Source organism: Oncorhynchus mykiss, chromosome 16, assembly GCF_057628025.1.
Source record: "Oncorhynchus mykiss isolate SJ-2025 chromosome 16, ASM5762802v1, whole genome shotgun sequence".
NCBI lineage: Eukaryota > Metazoa > Chordata > Actinopteri > Salmoniformes > Salmonidae > Oncorhynchus > Oncorhynchus mykiss.
The window spans coordinates 48,243,151-48,264,563 of NC_143037.1; the positions used below are offsets into that span (position 1 = coordinate 48,243,151).

A 21,413-nucleotide genomic window follows, 5' to 3' on the forward strand; every position below is an offset into this window, starting at 1 on the left:
TTATTTTCCAATACACTTGTGCTGCTAATTCAACTACTGTATAAACTTTAATAAATATCTAACACTAGGTTTGATCTAGTTTGTGAGACCATGTCTGCATACAAGAATTTGATATTTTGGTTGAAACATGATTCCTTGAGGTCTTAATTTTTCCTCCTGTTCGGATAGAAATTGTAGCCCTCATGGAAATAGAAGTAGTCTTCACTGAAATGTGAATTCCAGGTCACTTTGGTCAGTTGACCAGCTGTCTGGTAAACTGCTAGCCAAGCATGCGACCTGTTTGCACATGTATTATCAGACTGCATCTGTTCTTGGTAACACTGATCACATGACCAGCCACCATTCCAAACATGGTTATCATGTCACTCATATTTTGCACAGCTGTAAATGTGTATCCCATTCCCAAATACATGCTGATGCTTCATACCATTTAAAAACTGTCATGGCTTTCAAAATGTAAACAAAAATATATTCCTTCAAATGTTACATTTTTTTGTTTTCTTTGTCCAAGACCTGGCTATTGTTTAATGTAGCAACATAATGGTGGCTTAGACCCAGCAATATGATGTACTAATGCTTACCAGTAGATGCCATGCCAACCACAGCCAGTGTGGAGTAAACAGGATATACGGACATTTATAGTTCAGGGATTCTCTTAACATTTTTATAATATGGATATGTATTAAAGTGATTTGATGGTCTATGGTACACTTTTTTTTAAGATTAAGGAGATGTCACTTTGGTTTGCTGAAACATGCGCCTGGAAAAAAGAACTCTTTGCAAAGGAACTTTGGTGCACTTCATGTTTTTTTAGAGAGTAAAATATGACAAATTTAGAAAAATATTTTGGACAGTAAGGTTTAATGTTACCTGTTCTGAGTTCTTCTCCGTCATTTAGATTTTTTTTGACAAGCATCAGGACTCAAGCAGCTCAAGTGGCACTGTGTGAATTGTAAGAGTTGAAGAAATGTTTACAGTGCATAAATACCTTCCCTGTGATGAAAATGAACAACTCTAGCCTTGTTTGAAATACATATTGCGGGGTGTGAGATTGACACTTCAATGTTCTATCCACCTATCACTTATAGCTGTAAGGACATTCAACAATGAGTGGAAAAAGCTTTATTGCCACATCTGACCTGCAGTCTTGAGGTCTGTCATGTCACTTACTACCTTTGGCAGATACTTCAATAAGATCATACAATCTCTAGCTGGTAATAGTAACAGATTCAATACAACATTTCCCATTTTGCTGCCCAGAAAAACAATAGTCAAATCCTTACAGTTTTGACCAACTGGTAAAGTATGGATAATGGCATAAGAATAATACAATTTCATCAGTGCCTTCTACTGATCACCAAATACAATTCCCCATTTAGCACCCCGAGATACTCATTAAATACAGAAAAAGTAAAACATACAATTAAAAGCCTTCAGAGGTGACCTGGGGAGCAGATGTATAACTGAATTGTGATGACACTGAAATGGAGGTATATTTATGATGCCATCTTAAGACATTTACCTGCAAGAATCTCATTAAGTCTTCCATCCACCAGTGTTCCACAACGATCTCTTATGTGCACACACAGACCTCTTTAACTAATGCATCTCATCTCGTGCCCAGCTTCTGTGCCTATAAGTGAGTGTTTTCTTGGGTATAATCTATGTAGGTTTTCCTCAAGACCGCAGAAATACTGTAGATGGCCTTCAAAGATGGTTGTCATTTTCCTGTTTCCTCTCAGTTTGGCACATAAAATTTTGTTAACACCCACAAACAGTTCTCCTCACATTTCTCCTTTTCATCCTTCCATCAAGTTCAAATGAAGTACTCCTTTTCGTCAGTTACAATCTCACCGTGGGCCTGATCAGGGTCTTCCACCGGGGAAGGTTCTCCTGTGGTTCTGTAGGCACCCTTGTTGTGGCACAAGTACCGATGCAGAAGGAAACCCAGGCCAGCTAGCATCAGCAGCACAACTACGATGACCACTAGAGAGAGAGAGTCAACTGCTTTTAGAATAGGGACTGAAGATTGGCTACACTGAAACATGTCAGAACCTCAAGTAATGCCAAAGTTTAATTTCTGAATCTATATGACATTACACAATGTCTTATTAATCAGAGGTAAACAACAGAGCCGTCACGAAAAGGGTTGGGCATCATCAACTCTGAATGAAAATATGGCTACAGTATTTTATTGACACGCTGACTTCAAATATCACCAAATGTATTTTGTCTTTGTGAAATAAGTGCCACATAAAATGGCAAATCTCTAGCACAAAAATGACATGTTCCACATGTCATGGGTGGAATAGAAGTCATGGTGGTTGATGTCAGATTCACAAGTTATTGTTTACACAACACACAAACTCGTAAGTAAAAAGCCCTGTATTCCAAACCAGCAGTACTAAATTCAGGTAACATTACAATCATTCGGGGTAGAGATTTGTAAAAAAGAAAAAAAATAATCATGTTTGAATCATGTAAGCTATTTACAGTGGTAGAGGACATAGATGAGAAGACAGAAATTGGGCTACTTTGCAAACGATGTTGCGGGTGAAAGTGTATTGGTTGCTACATCTAAATTGCACCACTTTGTTAATTTTTATGTTTTATTAATTTCACTGTGACCTGCTACTGCTGACTATCAGTCAGTGATGCAGGCTGTTGCTGAGTGAGTCAATGATTGGTGGGGAGGGCAGAAGGGGTGTGTGTGTTGAGCACAGTCATTGGTGTTGAGAGAGCACTGCAGCAGGCAGCCATGACATGTGATGTGAGAACAATTAACTAATTACGTAGTACTAACTAGCTACACACTACTCAGGTTTTCAAGATATGTAACTTTCAAAACATGATGCAAAATCCATCATACGGGATCATTTCTGTTTTTTGAAAGTTATATATCTTCAAAACTTGAGTGCTGACAAGCAAAACATTTTTGGACTATTGAAACAAAGACCAAAATATAGTTTTGGGTGGAGTTCTCCCTTAAGAATGGGAAGCATAGAAATAGAGCACAGAACAGATCTACCGCTTTTAACATTTGCTTTTAATGAGAATGATATCTATAACTCACATTTCTATGTGAATTTATCAGGTCGCCCAAAAAGTTACATATTGTCACTTTAAATATTATTCCAATGTTTAATTTTTTTTAGAGGCAAGAAATGTTTTATGTGAATTTTTGGCTCAGTTGACAGCCCCATTTATCTATTTCAGTAGTAGGCTACTCTTATTACTTATGACTTTAAAATCACTGTGAATGACCTAGGTCCTATGAGTAGACCCACGTTGGCATATTTGGGACTGTTCATCTTCACTTCGAGATGATTCTGAGACGGTGATGAAAAAAGTTAAGTCTCAAGCCCTGTATGCAGCAAGCTAGCGAACATTGGCCAGAAAGCTGAAGTCAGAGGAGTGGCGCGCAGCGGCACAGAGAGGAACCGATTAACTCCATTACTGACTATCAAATTATAATAGTAGCGATTGATTAATAGTAGAATAAAACTAGCCATTAAATCTCGGGCTCCCGAGTGGCGCAGTGGTCTAAGGTACTGCATCACAGTGCAAGAGGCGTCACTATAGTCCCTGGTTTGATTGTAGGCTGTATCACATCCGGCTGTGATTGGGAGTCCCATAGGGCGGCGCACAATTGTCCCAGCGTCGTCTGGGTTTGGCGGGGTAGGCCGTCATTGTAAACAAGAATTTGTTCTTAACTGACTTGCCTAGTTAAATAAAGGTTAATTTTTTTTTTTTAATTAACTCTTAATGTACTGGACTCATGATGGACTCCTCTTTCCTTTCCATCTTGCTTTGGGGGCTTTTCAATTTTTATACTCGTTGAAAATATGATTATTTTAGAGAAATGTGACTTCTATTAACACTATTTCACAATTTAAAAAATTGTGTTAACAGCATTTAATTTAACCTTTATTTAACTATGCAAGTCAGTTAAGAACAAATTCGTATTTTAAATGACGGCCTAGGAACAGTGGGTTAACTGCCTTGTTCAGGGGCAGAACGACAGATTTTTACCTTGTCAGCTCAGGGATTCGATCTTTCAACTTTTCAGTTACTAGTCCAACGCTCTAACCACTAAACTACCTGCCACCCATTCACTATCAACCACTTCTATAGTTCAGATTAAATAATTTGGTGTGATGAACCAATAAAAGGAGAAATGCTGAGAACAAGGTAAAGCAATTTTACCAGTTTTATTTAGATTGTCATTATGGAGACACCTATTGGATAAATGTGGCAAACACCTCTCTTCCTGTGAAAAATGTTTGGACTAGTTCAGGCATTGTATGGGCATTGGCTAGAAATATGCCTAGACCTGGCAAGCCTGGAAACCAGTCTCATTAAATATCTAGCCCCCACTCACTTCCTCATAATAACAGGCTTCACTGAAACCTATTTGTCTTTAATTATGTAATTTAGCAAAATATAAAACCAAAGTTTATTGCAAAGAATAGAATCTCATTCAATTATCATGGGTTATCTGCTAGTCTCTATGGGGGTATCACATGGTTCAATTCTCGGGCTGACTCTTTTCTCTATATATATCAATGATGTCGCTCTTGCTGCTGGTGATTCCTTGATCCACCTCTACGCAGACGACACCATTCTGTATACATCTGGCCCTTCTTTGGATACTGTGTTAACAAACCTCAAGACAAGCTTCAATGCCATACAACACTCCTTCCGTGGCCTCCAACTGCTCTTAAACGCTAGTAAAACTAAATGCATGCTCTTCAACCGATCGCTGCCCGCACTTGCCCGCCTGACCAGCATCACTACTCTGGACGGTTCTGACTTAGAATATGTGGACAACTACAAATACCTAGGTGTCTGGTTAGACTGTAAACTCTCCTTCCAGACTCACATTAAGCATCTCCAATCCAAAATTAAATCTAGAATCGGCTTCCTATTTCGCAACAAAGCCTCCTTCACTCCGCTGCCAAACATACCCTGTAAAACTGACCATCCTGCCGATCCTCGACTTCAGCGATGTCATTTACAAAATAGCCTCCAACACTCTACTCAGCCAACTGGATGCAGTTTATCACAGTGCCATCCGTTTTGTAACCAAAGCCCCATATACCACCCATCACTGCGACATGTATGCATGCTCTCGTCGGCTGGCCCTCGCTACATGTTCGTCACCAGACCCACTGGCTCCAGGTCATCTATAAGTCTTTGAAAGGTAAAGCCCCGCCTTATCTCAGCTCACTGGTCACCATAACAACACCCTCCCGTAGCACGCGCTCCAGCAGGTATATCTCACTGGTCATCCCCAAAGCTAACACCCACGTTGGCCGCCCTTCCTTCCAGTTCTCTGCTGCCAATGACTGGAATGAATTGCAAAAATCGTTGAAGTTGGAGACTTATATCTCCCTCGCTAACTTTAAGTATCAGCTATCTGAGCAGCTTACCAATCGCTGCAGCTGTACATAGCCCATTTGTAAATAGCCCACCCAACTACCTACCTCATCCCCATATTGTTTTTATTAACTTTTTTTGCACACCAGTATTTCTACTTGCACATCATCATCTGCACATCTATCACTTCAGTGTTAATTTGCTAAATTGTAATTACTTCGCTACTATGGCCTATTTATTGCCTTACCTCCCTAATCTTACTCCATTTGCACACACTGTATATATATATATATATTTCTATTGTGTTATTGACTGTGCTTTTGTTTATCCTATGTGTAACTCTGTGTTGTTTTTTTGTCATACTGCTTTGCTTTATCTTGGCCAGGTTGCAGTTGTAAATGAGAACTTGTTCTCAACTGGCCTACCTGGTTAAATAAAGGTGAAATAAGTTTTTTTTTTTTTTAAATCAGGACATATAAGAATAACAGATGCAAATACTGAAATGCAATGAGTCATTGTCGTGATGTGGTCGATGCAGATAAAGAACTGTCTCTAGGGTAAAATGACTTAGCTACTGCCATAGCCGGGAAATAAAAAAAATACAATAAAGGGTAGAATATTGGTATAATTTCTGCATATCAACCGTTTAGGTATTTATTCAAACTGTCGCCTGGAACAGCATGTTTACTGGCTAGTTGGGTACATCACACTTTTAATGATGCCATTGTTCATCATGCAGATGTGTACGTAAACATATTAAATTAGGTCCGTGTTATCCGGAATACCCTAAACTTTACCTAACCCATTTATCATGTCAACTTCAAAGGGGTAGAGACATCCCAAATGATAGCATGGACCCAATTGAATATGTTTACATAGTACGAGCAAAAAAAAGTCGCTGGATTTATTAGCTATTATTTTTTATGAAAAGTATGAATTTCAGCACCCCGTGGAATGGACCGCTGTTGTACAGGACACACATAGGCACAGGAAAGCGTTTTCAGAATTGACATTTTTACAAGAATCGACTGATAATGACCCAATGTTGCTAGCATATAGCGCGACCAGTCAGTCATCTCAACTCCGCGGCGATTTAAGAGAAAGGAGCTGAGGTTTCCCCAGGTACTTTAGCTGAGGAAGTAGAGATATCTGCTGAGCGATATTTGCTTGCTGGTCACATTTCTTTAGACACCACTTTTCTTTAAAACAAAAAGAAAGTTACGAAATACAGTATTTTAAGCGAGCTAGCTTTAGTAATCCAGCAACAAAAAGAAAACACATAAAAACAGACAGCTGTGATTACCGCTTAAACTTTCTTGCCTTGCGCGCCGCGTTCATGAAACTCATGTGTGCTAGCTCCCGTGACATTGCTACAATGGCTCTTGGGAGGTTTCATGTTGCACCAATACTGTTGCAGATCTAGAATATTTACAGTACTGACAAATCAAGACACAAGGGGCAGAGATGTTATCACTTTAATGATAAATTGTTTATAAATACATAATTAATCAAAAGACACCTCTAGGTTTCCTTTGATTTTACATTGTCATTTGAGTTTTTCAATTACAGGAGTATCACCCAACAAGCCATTATAAAAAAAATACATTTGTTTAATCAATAATCAAGTTCTTCATGTACAATTTAGCACACACATAGAATAAATAATTGTTTTCTATGGATTTCTATTTAATTTTCTATTCAATTTTGCAAAGTCAATTACAGTTCAGTGAACTTGCTGTTTCTCTACAATTAAATTAAAAGACAATTGGGTGACGCAGTATTGGATTATTGGCAGAAACCTATGCAAAGCACAAACAGGCATACCACTCATTTTATTAATACAAACAAAACAGCTCTATTGAAAATATATTGTCCACAAGCAAGAGCTTTCAGATCTTAGGCAGCTGGAGGAAACAGCAGATATTCTTATATCCTGCCTGTAATATTGAGAAGGCTCTTCATTTTTATCCTATGTCCCTCGTGCAGTATTCAGCCCCTCTCCCTTATTACTGTAACTAGTTTTGTGAACAAACACAAAACATTTTGACAGTTAACAAAGAAGAAAAGCAGCCTTATCCATAATTATAGTTACTTCAGACAGGAACCAACATTTTCCTTAGAGATCCTTCATTACACCACAGTGTTTTTCACATCCTCTGGCTCCTGGATATGCAATTTTTCTGCCTAAAAGTAAAAGACGAAAGTGACAAGTTATAGACCAGTAGATCAAAAAGGTTTAGCAGCTGTCGATGGCATATCATTATTATACTGCCTGTCTTGATTACAGTAGACCGGCATGTAAATCAAACGTACCACATACGAGAGCCCATAAAAGGTTGCGTCTGTGTTTTTACAGTGAGATCTCATCCTGACAACTCACCTCTTGGACAAGCCCAGTGGCCTCTATGTCAGAATCAGAGCCATCTGTAGCCACTCCGTTCTGCTCACCATGAACCCCAGCATCCTCAGGGGCCACAGAGCTCTCTATGGTCAGCTGGGGGGTGTCTATGGCCGAGAGCTGGAGCTCAACACTCTCCTGGTCATGGGAGTTTGTCACTTCGGAGGTACTCTCAGTTAATGCAGCAGGGTGCTGTTTTGAAGAAGGCTCAGACTTTCCCCTTTTAACACCCTTTTCTTCCTCGGCCAGTTTCTCTTCCCCTGACTTTTGACCACTGCCGGAGGCCCCTTCTGTGGTGGTGGTGTCATCCCTGCTTTCAGACCCTGGTTTCTTCTCTGTAGAAGGATCCTCACTACGGGTGGAGTCTGCATCCAGGACTCTGGCCCCTGAGGAGGGCTCTTCAATAGGTATGGGCCATGAGGAGACTGCAGGTGTGCTGGTGAGTGACTCATCATAGCGAGGACTACTAGGAGATCTGAAGCTGGACCTGTCTCTAGTGTGGGTGCCTGACTTGCCTGGACTAGAACTCTGATGGAAGTCAGAGAAGCTGGCCTTCCATGACTTGGGGGACATGAGAGATCGCCTCATCAGAGAGCCAGTCCTGAAAGATATGTGAGAGGGGGGATATGACTACATGTTGATACACTTACTTTTGTTGGACTACTGTTATGCTTTATAATACACTCTGTGTTTAGTTCATCCCAGACCACAACCCATTGATAGACTCAAATGGGAGGAAAGTCAATTAATATATATATTTTTTTAAGTGCCGGTGAGAGATGTAAAATCCTTACCAACTTACCGATTCAACCCCTTGATGACAAATACCTTGTCTGGATGCTGATCCTTCAGATCCTTCATCACATTCTGCAAATCACTGTTGAACTGAAAGAGAGGAAGTTACACCAGATCAAGAAAATATATACATCGAAAGAGCTAGGACTTTTGTTACCTAAATGCAGACAAAACAGTTCGGTTCATTTGTATAAACCAAAGCAAAGCCCCACATGACTGCTATTGTTGGATGTGTATTCCCACCCAAGTTATTGTGAATAATATGAACTGCACATACAGTAGTCATTTCCTTGAAGAAGGTGTCCCGCAAATTTGAGATGGCTGTGAAGACTGACACATAGCATCCAATTCGGCTTTAGGAACAAAATGAAAGAAAAAAACATTATTCATTTTAATAGGTTATTAGACACTTGACATGATGATGTATTTATTTGAATGGTATGTCATTCTGCTATCTGGCTCTGTGCAGACTTCTGACACTTTACCTGTCATAGAGAGCAGGGAGCTCATCCCTCAGCTCTCTGTTGATGCCCTCAAAGACACTCTGGGCTATGTTAACTTCATCAGCTGCCTGTACAGAGAAAACCACCATGATAAGATGGAGTTTTGTAGCTTAGCTTAAATGATAATTGCTGTGCAAAGTAAGTAGACAGGGGTCTTTTGTCTGTCTGACCTTGGCTATTTTGACATCATCTTTCTTTTTAGCATTCTGCATCGCCTCCAAGTGGTGACGGGATGAATCGTAGTCAACCAGCTTCCTGCCTCGTTTGGCCACCTTCTCCTGGGGATTTGGAGGAGAGGAAGGATGCACTTGAAAGATAACATACTGTATTTAGGAAGTGTGTGTGTGTGTGTGTGTGTGTGTGTGTGTGTGTGTGTGTGTGTGTGTGTGTGTGTGTGTGTGTGTGTGTGTGTGTGTGTGTGTGTGTGTGTGTGTGTGTGTGTGTGTGTGTGTGTGTGTGTGTGTGTGTGTGTGTGTGTGTGTGTGTGTGCCACCCGCACATTTTCCAGCCTTACCCTGACATCTGGGAACTGGCTCATATAAGACTCCATGGTACGAAGCGCCTGATCTAACAGCTTTGCCTCATAATCATTCCACAGGAGGTCTTCACCCTGTTGGCATAGGATATATTTATATATATATTTGTTTTTTTACAGAAATGTGTGTTATAACAACCAACGAACAAGTCATGCACGTCATCCTTAATAATACAGCAGTGCGATGACTGACCTCAACAATGGCCCCCAGGTCCTCTTCTCCATCCCAGTCCGGCTCATAGACATCATACAGAGACTGGGAAAGCCGTTTTGAAGCATCCCGCATTTCTGTGAAAAAGTGGACAACACGGATCACATTTTATCAGGCCTTGGACACCGCTGATGGTAAAGCTATAGAAAACCATGCAATTTAGGGACAACGTCATACATGTTACATCATCATGCATCATGTTTTTAAATGTATGTAAATTGTAAAGTATTTTGTCTGTAAATGTTTTTTTTTTCATTATGTGTTTATGTGTTGGACTCCAGTAAGACTAGCTGTCGCCATTGGCGTCGGCTAATGGGGATCCCAATAAATCAAATCAAAAATCAAATACAGATCACAATCATTTACAACATAGACAGGCAGAACAAATGTTTACCTTTGACAGAACTAAGGTAATGCTTTAGGTCTTTGTATAACCGGTTCCCATCAATCTGCAAACAGAGGTTATCGAGTAATTTGTAGGCTATACATTCATTTTTGGCATTTACAGGGGCAGATTGACATGCCTTTGCTAAATCATAAAATATCGGTGAATATATATTATTGGTTCATGCATGGAGATTGACTGCCAATGAAGACTACCTGTTGGTCAGTGAGATTTAAGAGGCATTGCTCAAATATTTCATCTTTGGTCTCCACTGTCTTTCCAAACTTCTGCAAGACCTAAAAAGTCAGGAACAAAATACATGTACACGTCAAGCTACCTCTAATGGCTCGAACCTTTATGCTTTTCTTCTAAAGTTAGATTGAGAGGCTTTTGAAGGTCATGCTGTGCATTATATTGAGAAATGTAAAGCATACCTTCTCCTTGCCCCTGCTCAGTTGCCTTTGGACTCTTTTGGCAAAGACCCCAGCACCTCCTTTTGGACTGTGGCCTTCTGACATACTTTCCCCTTTTCCTTTCTTGCTTTTCCCTGTTGAGTTTTTTTTTTATCCTTGGGAATGTAGAGATAGGGGAAGGAACAGATTACAAAGATGAATCTGTCTGTATAGAATGGAGAGTTCTCATTTGGCAACCTAAAAGTAGTTGATTAGAATATTGGTGGGACAAATATATCGTCAAGTATGCAGTCATTTACGTGCATCATGTCAAAAGTGCATAATCACTTGTGTATTCATTATTTCACATAGGATTCACGGTATGTTGCCTGTAAAAACAATTGGGCAATGTATATCTCCTTTATACAGCACTATATTTACACTTCGTCGGCATTCACCTTTTATATAGCCATTATTAAGGCGGCAACGGAGTAAAAATAAGAAATAACGAGGAATAACCCGAAGAAGATTCTTGCAGGTCAGATAGAAACTTTGTTTGTAAAAATAAAGGTACGTGACGGAGCTTATGAGTGTGCGGGCTCTATTTCTTTAATGGCAACTGAGCAAGAGACATTCAAAGTTGACCTTTGTTGTTACAACCGTTGTCATGGTAACACGATGCATTTTAAATTCCTCCAGATTGACAGATTGCAATGCACTGCTTTAATTTCTTCACATTCACAAACAGTAAATGAGCAGCTCGCCATACTTGTAAATAATTTGTAAATAATTACCATGTAATATGTAAATTTTTCTGTTATGGTGAATAAAAAGTTGGTTACAGTTCAATTCTAAACGTTGTCAGATATGTTCTGGTAGTAATGAGCTGGCTCGTACAGCTATTTAAAGGAGCTAGTTTAGCAAACCAGAACTTAATTGGCTAGAAAGTAGCTTTCAGTTTCCTGGCTTGTTAGATTTACATATCGTAAATAGCCAATTTACATATCCTAAATAGCCACATTTTTAAACGAATGTTGTTGTTTTTTGGTGCAAAGAATTGAGCAGGTTATGTTGCTATTTGCCAGACCAGACTGCTGGTTGCATGCAGACTACCGTTTTGTTTATACTTTTCCATATCAATGACAATTACACATTTTTTAAACGTTGGACAACAACAATAGGTTGTTGATGCGTGCCAAGCCAGTAAGATGATAAGGTATACTGTCTGAGGGGTTAGCAGGACTTTTAAACATTACCGCAATCGTGAGTCATGACCAATGATGTGGTTGGCCGAAATAAACAACTGGGAATTATTTTTTTTAAATGTTTTATTTATTTTTTATTTTATTCATAATACAAAAATCACCAACTTACATTGCTACATCAAACATGTCTAACAAAACAAAACACAGGTATTAGCAAGAAAATACTAAAACATACAAAAAATATATAAATAAAAATAATAAAAATAATAAACAATTCTAGTGCAATTGTATTCACTCTGAAACAAAAGTTATTCTTGTTGTTATTCACGAGGGATAATGTCTTAACAAGATAATTAAATTCAATCAAAAATATGTGTAATTTTGGTATAGAATTCTGGAATTTTTGTTTGTGTATAAAGTATTTGGCAACAAGAATTTAAAAAATGCACAATCATTTCAATGGTCTTGTTATCATTGCAATAGTAACATATCCTTCATGTCAAAAACATGGGTAGTGTTCATAATGGTAAATAAGTATTTTGCAAGGTTTTCCCAAAACTCTGACAAATTTACATTCAAAGAACGAGTTAGATTCTCACCTTATTTTTCACAGAAAACGCAGATATCATCAATAGCCACAAATTTGAACAACATAGAATTAAATATACCATATGAAGAATTTTAAAGTGCACTTCCTTACATTTGTATGGTATACAATATTTGTAAGGCCTTAACCAAGCTGTTTTTCCAGACAGTGTCAGGAATAACACCCCAGCCATCCTACAATCTAAACTTGATGCCCTCAATCTCACACAAATTATCAATGAACCTACCAGGTACCTCCCCACAAAGCCTTAAACACGGGCACCCTCATAGATATCACCCTAACCAACTTGCCCTCTAAATACACCTCTGCTGTCTTCAACCAAGATCTCAGCGATCACTGCCTCATTGCTTGCATCCGTAATGGGTCAGCGGTCAAACGACCTCCACTCATCACTGTCAAACGCTCCCTGAAAGACTTCAGCGAGCAGGCCTTTCTAATCGACCTGGCCGGGGTATCCTGGAAGGATATTGATCTCATCCCGTCAGTAGAGGATGCCTGGATATTTTTTTTAAATGCCTTCCTAACCATCTTAAATAAACATGCCCCATTCAAGAAATTTAGAACCAGGAACAGATATAGCCCTTGGTTCTCCCCAGACCTGACTGCCCTTAACCAACACAAAAACATCCTATGGCGTTCTGCATTAGCATCGAACAGCCCCCATGATATGCAGCTGTTCAGGGAAGCTAGAAACCATTATACACAGGCAGTTAGAAAAGACAAGGCTAGCTTTTTCAAACAGAAATTTGCTTCCTGCAACACTAACTCAAAAAAGTTCTGGGACACTGTAACTCGCACAAGCCTTCCCCATTTCTCCTTTTCCCAAATCCGTTCAGCTGATGTTCTGAAAGAGCTTCAAAATCTGGACCCCTACAAATCAGCCGGGCTAGACAATCTGGACCCTTTCTTTCTAAAATTGTCTGCCGAAATTGTTGCCACCCCTATTACTAGCCTGTTCAACCTCTCTTTCGTGTCGTCTGAGATTCCCAAAGATTGGAAAGCAGCTGCGGTCATCCCCCTCTTCAAAGGGGGGGGACACTCTTGACCCAAACTGCTACAGACCAATATCTATCCTACCATGCCTTTCTAAGGTCTTCGAAAGCCAAGTCAACAAACAGATTACCGACCATTTCGAATCTCACCATACCTTCTCTGCTATGCAATCTGGTTTCAGAGCTGGTCATGGGTGCACCTCAGCCACGCTCAAGGTCCTAAATGATATCTTAACCGCCATCGATAAGAAACATTACTGTGCAGCCGTATTCATTGATCTGGCCAAGGCTTTCGACTCTGTCAATCACCACATCCTCATTGGCAGACTCGGCAGCCTTGGTTTCTCAAATGATTGCCTCGCCTGGTTCACCAACTACTTCTCTGATAGAGTTCAGTGTGTCAAATCGGAGGGTCTGCTGTCCGGACCTCTGGCAGTCTCTATGGGGGTGCCACAGGGTTCAATTCTTGGACCGACTCTCTTCTCTGTATACATCAATGAGGTCGCTCTTGCTGCTGGTGAGTCTCTGATCCACCTCTACGCAGACGACACCATTCTGTATACTTCTGGCCCTTCTTTGGACACTGTGTTAACAACCCTCCAGGCAAGCTTCAATGCCATTCAACTCTCCTTCCGAGTCCCCGAGTTCGAATTCCTAATTGGATGACCGTTAAAAAATAGTTTTTTCTAGTAGGAGCTTGTTTTTTTCCGAGTTCCCAGTTGTTTTGAACACAGTGAAGTCCGAGATTTCCGAGTTCCCAGTTGTTTTGAACAAAGCATTTGTTGATGGCAATACCAATCAGATATACAGTGGGGAGAACAAGTATTTGATACACTGCCGATTTTGCAGGTTTTCTTACTTACAAAGCATGTAGAGATCTGTAATTTTTTTTATCATAGGTACACTTCAACTGTGAGAGACGGAACAAAAACAAAAATCCAGAAAATCACATTGTAAGATTTTTAAGTAATTCATTTGCATTTTATTGCATGACATAAGTATTTGATCACCTACCAACCAGTAAGAATTCCGGCTCTCACAGACCTGTTAGTTTTCCTTTAAGAAGCCCACCTGTTCTCCACTCATTACCTGTATTAACTGCACCTGTTTGAACTCGTTACCTGTATAAAAGACACCTGTCCACACACACTCAATCAAACAGACTCCAACCCCTCCACAATGGCCAAGACCAGAGAGCTGTGTAAGGACATCAGGGATAAAATGTACACCTGCACAAGGCTGGGATGGGCTACAGGACAATAGGCAAGCAGCTTGGTGAGAAGGCAACAACTGTTGGCGCAATTATTAGAAAATGGAAGAAGTTCAAGATGACGGTCAATCACCCTCGGTCTGGGGCACCATGCAAGATCTCACCTCGTGGGGCATCAATGATCATGAGGAAAGTGAGGGATCAGCCCAGAACTACACGACAGGACCTGGTCAATGACCTGAAGAGAGCTGGGACAACAGTCTCAAAGAAAACCATTAGTAACACACTACGCCGTCATGGATTAAAATCCTGCAGCGCACGCAAGGTCCCCCTGCTCAAGCCAGCGCATGTCCAGGCCTGTCTGAAGTTTGCCAATGACCATCTGGATGATCCAGAGGAGGAATGGGAGAAGGTCATGTGGTCTGATGAGACAGAAATAGAGCTTTTTGGTCTAAACTCCACTCGCCGTGTTTGGAGGTAAAAGAAGGATGAGTACAACCCCAAGAACACCATCCCAACCGTGAAGCATGGAGGTGGAAACATCATTCTTTGGGGATGCTTTTCTGCAAAGGGGACAGGACGACTGCACCGTATTGAGGGGAGGATGGATGGGGCCATGTAGCGCGAGATCTTGACCAACAACCTCCTTCCCTCAGAAAGAGCATTGAAGATGGGTCGTGGCTGGGTCTTCCAGCATGACAACGACCCGAAACACACAGCCAGGGCAACTAAGGAGTGGCTCCATAAGACGCTTCTCAAGGTCCTGGAGTGGCCTAGCCAGTCTCCAGACCTGAACCAAATAGAAAATATTTTGGAGGGAGCTGAAAGTCCGTATTGCTCAGCGACAGCCCCGAAACCTGAAGGATCTGGAGAAGGTCTGTATGGAGGAGTGGGCCAAAATCCCTGCTGCAGTGTGTGCAAACCTGGTCAAGAACTAATTGCAAACAAAGGTTTCAGTACCAAATATTAAGTTCTGCTTTTCTGATGTATCAAATACTTATGTCATGCAATAAAATGCAAATTAATTACTTAAAAATCATACAATGTGATTTTCTGGATTTTTGTTTTAGATTCCGTCTCACAGTTGAAGTGTACCAATGATAAAAATTACAGACCTCTACATGCTTTGTAAGTAGGAAAACCTGCAAAATCCACAGTGTATCAAATACTTGTTCTACCCACTGTATGTATATATAAAAAGTTGGCGGCATGCTAAAGTGAAGCTATATAGGGCAGTGTTTTGACTACAATTCCGTCTTCTTAGCGGGCCTATCATATCTTTCCAAGCCAAGCCTATTATCAAGCCTACTATTATGGAATTACATAGTCAGGAAGGTAAAGGAAGCAATTGATGAGGTAGGGCAGTGGGCATTATTGTTGAGATTCAGGTTCTCTGTAGAGAACTCAGACAGTGTTCTTTACCAGGAGAAAGGTGGGAGAAACTTGGAGAGGGTGGGGTTCCTCATCGAGGACCATGTATGTTGTATTAATCTGATCTATAATAGACTATAGCAGCGTATGATTTGGCAGCTTGGACCTTATTGGAAAGTCTAGATGTCATACAGAGGCAAGGACTCAGAATATGTAGTAGGGCGTTTCAGCCGTCCCCAGTGGCTGCACTACAGGTGGAGATGGGGGGGATATGCCATTGCAGATTAGGAGACAGCAGCTGGCAATTAATTATTGTGTCAACCTACAGGGCCATGGGGTGTCTCATCCTTTGAAAAGGATTTTACAGGCATGCTGGGAACATGAGCGAAGACGGAACACAAGCTTTGGGTGAGTGGGTAATACGCAGGCGAACGTATTACAGATCATCTGGCTGTATGATAGGCGGAGCTGATGGCCATACTGTTGGCCTTGCAGTGGGTGGAGGACATCAAGCCAGACAGAGTAGTTACAGTATTTGCTCTGATTCATGTGCAGTGTTGATGAGTCTCCTGTCATTTAGCTCATGTAGCATACAAGACCTTCATGAGCTAATACAAACCCATGGCAGGATTAGAGCGATGGGTATACAGATAAGGTGTACTTGGGTCCCAGCCCATGTGGGGGTGGAGGGGAACGAGGCAGTTGATGTACTGGCTAAACAAGCACTTAGTAGTGGGGCTATTGATGTTATGGTTTCAATGAGCAAGTCAGAGGGAAAAAGCCTGATATTGACAGTGATGGTGCAGAGATGGCAGGACCAGTGGAATAGAGATACTAAGGGCAGGCATTTATTTAATGTAGAAGGAAAGTCGGGGAGGGGAGGTTGGCAGGAAGAGACAGAAGAGAGGGAGCTATTTTTTTTTACAAGATTAAGGGTTGGACACGGCCAGTTGAATAAGACATCCAATCTGATAGGAAATCATCCAACAGGAAAGTGTGATCATTGCCAGGAAATAGAGACAGTGGAGTATGTATTGATACAGTGTGGGCAGTATGAGAGGGAAAGAGAGAGGCTGAGATCTAGTATGATGTGAGAAGGGGATACAGAACATTTGTTTAAATAGTATATTGATTAGAACGTCGTTAGATATAGTCTCAAATATGTTGTTATCTTTTTTAAGAGAAACGGTGCTGGCAGGTAGGATTTAGTTTCTCCCTGTCGCTGACCCACACTACAGTACAGTAGATGGCGGTAATGCACCGTACCGTTGGATGCCAACCGCCGGTAAACCCCACCCAAGAATAAGAAGCAACATGTTATGGAAGAAGTGAACTTTATACTGGAGTGTTATTTGAAGAAAGTGGGGGTGGTCCGATGTTGGAATACCAGTTGTTGTTTCAGAATTTACTGGACATGATAATGGGCAGTACGATAGTGAAATGTGCAGCTACAGACCTGGGAATCCAGTGGGCTGGATGGGCCATCGCAGCAGCTCTCAAAACCGAGAAGTTCTATGATTTAGCAGGTAATAACACTTGATTTAAGCCTACCGGTATGTCAATTCTCACCGAAGCGTTTTGTTTGTTTTGTGAATCGCTATGATTTCATATTGTGGTTGGTTGAATAAATCACCCAGTGTATATGGTTTTGTCATAAAATATAAACATTCGTTCAGTCAAACTAAACGTATGCATTGGAATCAGGCATTGTGTTTTTCATTCAAGTATATCATGTTGTATCTGATGAATATCAATGTTACAAAACCACTGTTATCTAAACCGCTTTGTTGTAAAACAACTCAAGGACTCCTCCCTCATTCAGATAAGCTTAACGATTTCCGAAAATCAGCTTAGTTCAACATTACGGCCAACTGACTACCAATTTTACAAGCCTCCACTCAAAGGTTAAAATTAGCCAGATAATGCTGCAACATCCATCTATTAACTAGCTTCGATAGCGCATCCGGATGATTTTAAACAAATGTTTACATTGTAGCGCGAGATTGGTGTTAAATGTGTTGGCCTATCGCGAGATGTTTGTCACACATTGTTACGTTGTAGTTCGCGCAAATGCAATTGGTGCTGTAAGTCCCAACTCCGGTCATCGAGTTACCACAGCAGTACAGTTTTATTGTAGCCCGTCTTTTGTCGATCATCCAACAATAGCATGGTAAACTAAATGAAAACAGAAGTTATGTAGGCCCTTGAATTTGATGGATTGAGTGAGGCAATTGTTGTAGGGTTTTTCATTGTTACAGTATAATATTGTCGACATTTTTATATGATCTGTGAAAGTTCAATGGGCAAGTAAAAACTGTTGTGACAGTATGTGCCATTCAAGAATAACATAATTTACTTCACCGTTAGTTATGTAAAAGACTGCAACTTACCTGTAGACACTGATGAATGGGCATTCCTTGACAAAATTCTTGTGCCACTCCTCTGAGCTGTCTGTGCTCTTGGAAAGTTTTGCCCTTGTACTTTGGAGCCAATTGTCACTCTGTCAGTAGGCTCCTGGGTAAAATATTCATTGAACACGCCTTACTGTGCAACTTCTGTGTGATAGGAGTGGGCAGAGCCATGTACCATGCCCAAAGGGACACATGTCTTGTGCTGATGAACCTTGGTTGTATTTTTTTAGGGTCTGGCACATTTATATTACTCGCCCACCTGAGTCGCTATTGGGGAGGAACTCGTCATTTGAGGCAAAATGTGCAGACCGGATTGGTGACAGCATGGGGAGTAAGGTAAGCTTGACAGGGTGACAGCAGGGTCTCCAATCTAATGTCACCTGCTATGCCCAACAATGAATTCCCATCCTAACAATGGAGAAGAACAAAAAAAAGCTATAAACACCGGCAGAGCTTTAATGTTCTCTGATCATTTACTTTTCAATCAACAAAGTGTTGTATCAGTTTAGTAGTCTTATCCAAGGCTGAGGTTTGGCCCGGCCCAGTCGCAGAACCCTCTAAGAATGGGACTCATTAAAGTTGAGTTAATGAATAATGGCGGGGTTAATGTCAAACTAATGCCTATGTTCTAACCTCTGCAGACTTGGAACATTCCTCTTCATGCGGATCTTAAAGGACGGCCAGGATCGCAGGTTTAACAATGTCAGAGACAGCCCAGGGACATTCTTTGTCTACTGGAGTGTTCAAGGTACTTTTGAATCATTATGGTCGCCGGCTTTTCTTATTCTCACTCAGCCACCACAGCAGTTATTTTACTTCGTCCTCAAGCAATCAGTTTTAACTCACTGCTCAGCCGTTTCGCTCTTCATAAATGTATGAAACCAGATTAGAATAGCCACTGATATCAGGATATTGTGCATTTTGCCCAAATGGGAGAACATAAATGAGGTTTACCATTCGACACTGACAGTACAGTACTCTTTTGAAAATGTTTTATATTTCGGACCCAGGTGAATTTCTAATTGAGGAGCATTATCTTGACGTGTGCAATTATTATTTATAGATTGGTAGGATAGACCAATTCTGTGAACTAATCTACCATTGGTTCAGTACATCATTTATTCCTTTCTTTCAGCTGTTTGGGTGTTCATGACCCTCCTACCTACTCTCATCCTGAACAGTGAGCAGCGAGATGAGCCATTGGGCCTGAGGGACTACCTGGGCTGGGGGATATGGGGCCTTGGCTTTGCCACGGAGGCCATTGCTGACCAGCAGAAGTGGCTCTTCAAAGGAGACCCAGATAATGCTGTGAGTCAGCTTGGTGGGCTGTTTTTTTTCAGGACGTTGACTTTTTATAATTATCATGGATGCAGTGGGGTAGTTGCAAAGTATTCTCACTAAAACATGCTGTCATATGAAAACCCAACCACTCTCAAACCTTTGAAAATAAACTTCCTGTATTTATATGTTAATTTATAGAATATTTATTTACCCAGAATAGCCTCAATTCAGCCTTTCCATTCTCTCCAGGGAAAGTTCATCCAGAGCGGGCTGTGGGGCTACAGCAGGCACCCCAACTACCTCGGGGAGATACTCCAGTGGTCTGGACTCTTCCTCTCCGCCTCATCAGTGATGAAGGGTCCCCAGTATGCCAGTGTGCTATCTCCTCTGTTTGTCTGGTTCCTGCTGCGTCACGTCAGTGGCATTCCCATCCTGGAGAAGCAGGCCATGAAGAAGTGGGGCTCAGACCCTGCCTTCCAAAACTACGTTAAGAACACTCCTCTTCTTTGGCCAATTCCCAAGTTCTGATGTGTTACATACTTTCTAATAGGGTGTTCTGGCACAAGGGGAACTTACTGAACAGGACCATTTGTAATCATCAAGCATCCAATGCGCTGGTTGTCTTTGATATTCTCATATCGAAGCACACATACACACACGCAGAAACTTCAGATTGTATCTTGCACAAATGTTTTGATAACAGGTTTACTTAAAATCCACAATTTTAACTATGACTTTTCAGTTGTCTAAAGTCCAGTGGTGTAAAAACACTTGAATGTACTACTTAAGTAGTTTTTGGGTATCTGTACGTTGCTATTTATATTTGACAATTTCACTAAATTCCTAAAGAATGTACTTTTTACTCCATACATTTTCCCTGACACCCAAAAGTACTCGTTACATTTTGAATGCTTAGCAGGACAGGAAAATGGTCCAATTCACACACTTATCAAGAGAACATCCCTGGTCATCCCTACTGCCATACTCACTAAACACAAATTATTTGTTTGTAAATGTTGGTGTGCCCCTGCCTATCCGTAAATAAAACTAGAAAAATCAGTCTGGTTTGCTCAATTAGGGATGTGAAATGATTTATACTTATATTTAAAGTATTTTACTTGGTGACTTGAGTCACCTTAATAGAAAATATCTTGACAATTGGGTACTTTTTCCACCACTGCAAAAGTCAGTTGACGTAGTAAACCTACTTGTATCAGTGCTACTCTGTCTAGTCTGCTTTGGAAGACAAGCAAGGACTGTTATTCCTTGCACTTCCGAGCAAAATGCAAAAATAAATTGTTTAGAGGAAGTGAGAACACAACTGGAGTAATGACACAGACTACAGTAGTATTCTGAATTATCTACATTCTTCTACATGTAACTGAAAATTAAGGAAACACCAACAGTGTCTTAATAGGGTGTTGGGCAAGAACAGCTTCAATGCACCATGGCATAGATTTTATCACTGTCTGGAACTCGGGAGGCAACACTATTCTTCCACAAATTCCATAAAGTACAATCTCAGGCTCTGCTCCAGAATCTCCCATAAGTGTTCAATTGGGTAGAGGTCTGGTGGTTGATATGGCATACATTGTTTTCTTGCTCATCAAACCATCCAGTGACTATTCGTGCCCTGTGGCATCGTCATCCTATAGGGGCATAGCCATGGTAGCCAAAATAAGCCTGACCAGCATTTTCATACATGGGATGTTAATTGCTTCTTTAACTCAGGAACCGC

At 40.8% G+C, this 21,413-nt stretch overlaps 2 protein-coding genes across 2 annotated transcripts; one reads left to right on the top strand and one right to left on the bottom strand.

The window, feature by feature from the left end:
* Window positions 1-6,838: 6,838 nt before the first annotated feature.
* Window positions 6,839-18,643, bottom strand: LOC110492104 (bridging integrator 2). Its single transcript, XM_021566128.3, has 12 exons — window positions 18,374-18,643; window positions 10,641-10,774; window positions 10,422-10,502; window positions 10,216-10,270; window positions 9,804-9,898; window positions 9,590-9,685; window positions 9,246-9,353; window positions 9,058-9,143; window positions 8,850-8,925; window positions 8,580-8,662; window positions 7,760-8,378; window positions 6,839-7,563 (listed from the first exon to the last, which is right to left on the bottom strand). The coding sequence occupies exons 2-12, from the start codon at window positions 10,722-10,724 to the stop codon at window positions 7,510-7,512; spliced, it is 1,437 nt and encodes a 478-aa protein (XP_021421803.3). The 5' UTR covers window positions 10,725-10,774; window positions 18,374-18,643; the 3' UTR covers window positions 6,839-7,509.
* On the top strand, window positions 17,223-20,734 carry si:ch211-210c8.6 (uncharacterized). The gene is made up of 5 exons (XM_021566129.3): window positions 17,223-17,509; window positions 18,625-18,730; window positions 19,036-19,142; window positions 19,530-19,702; window positions 19,925-20,734. Exons 1-5 carry the CDS (start codon window positions 17,359-17,361, stop codon window positions 20,201-20,203), a joined length of 816 nt encoding a protein of 271 aa, XP_021421804.1. The 5' UTR covers window positions 17,223-17,358; the 3' UTR covers window positions 20,204-20,734.
* Window positions 20,735-21,413: the final 679 nt, after the last annotated feature.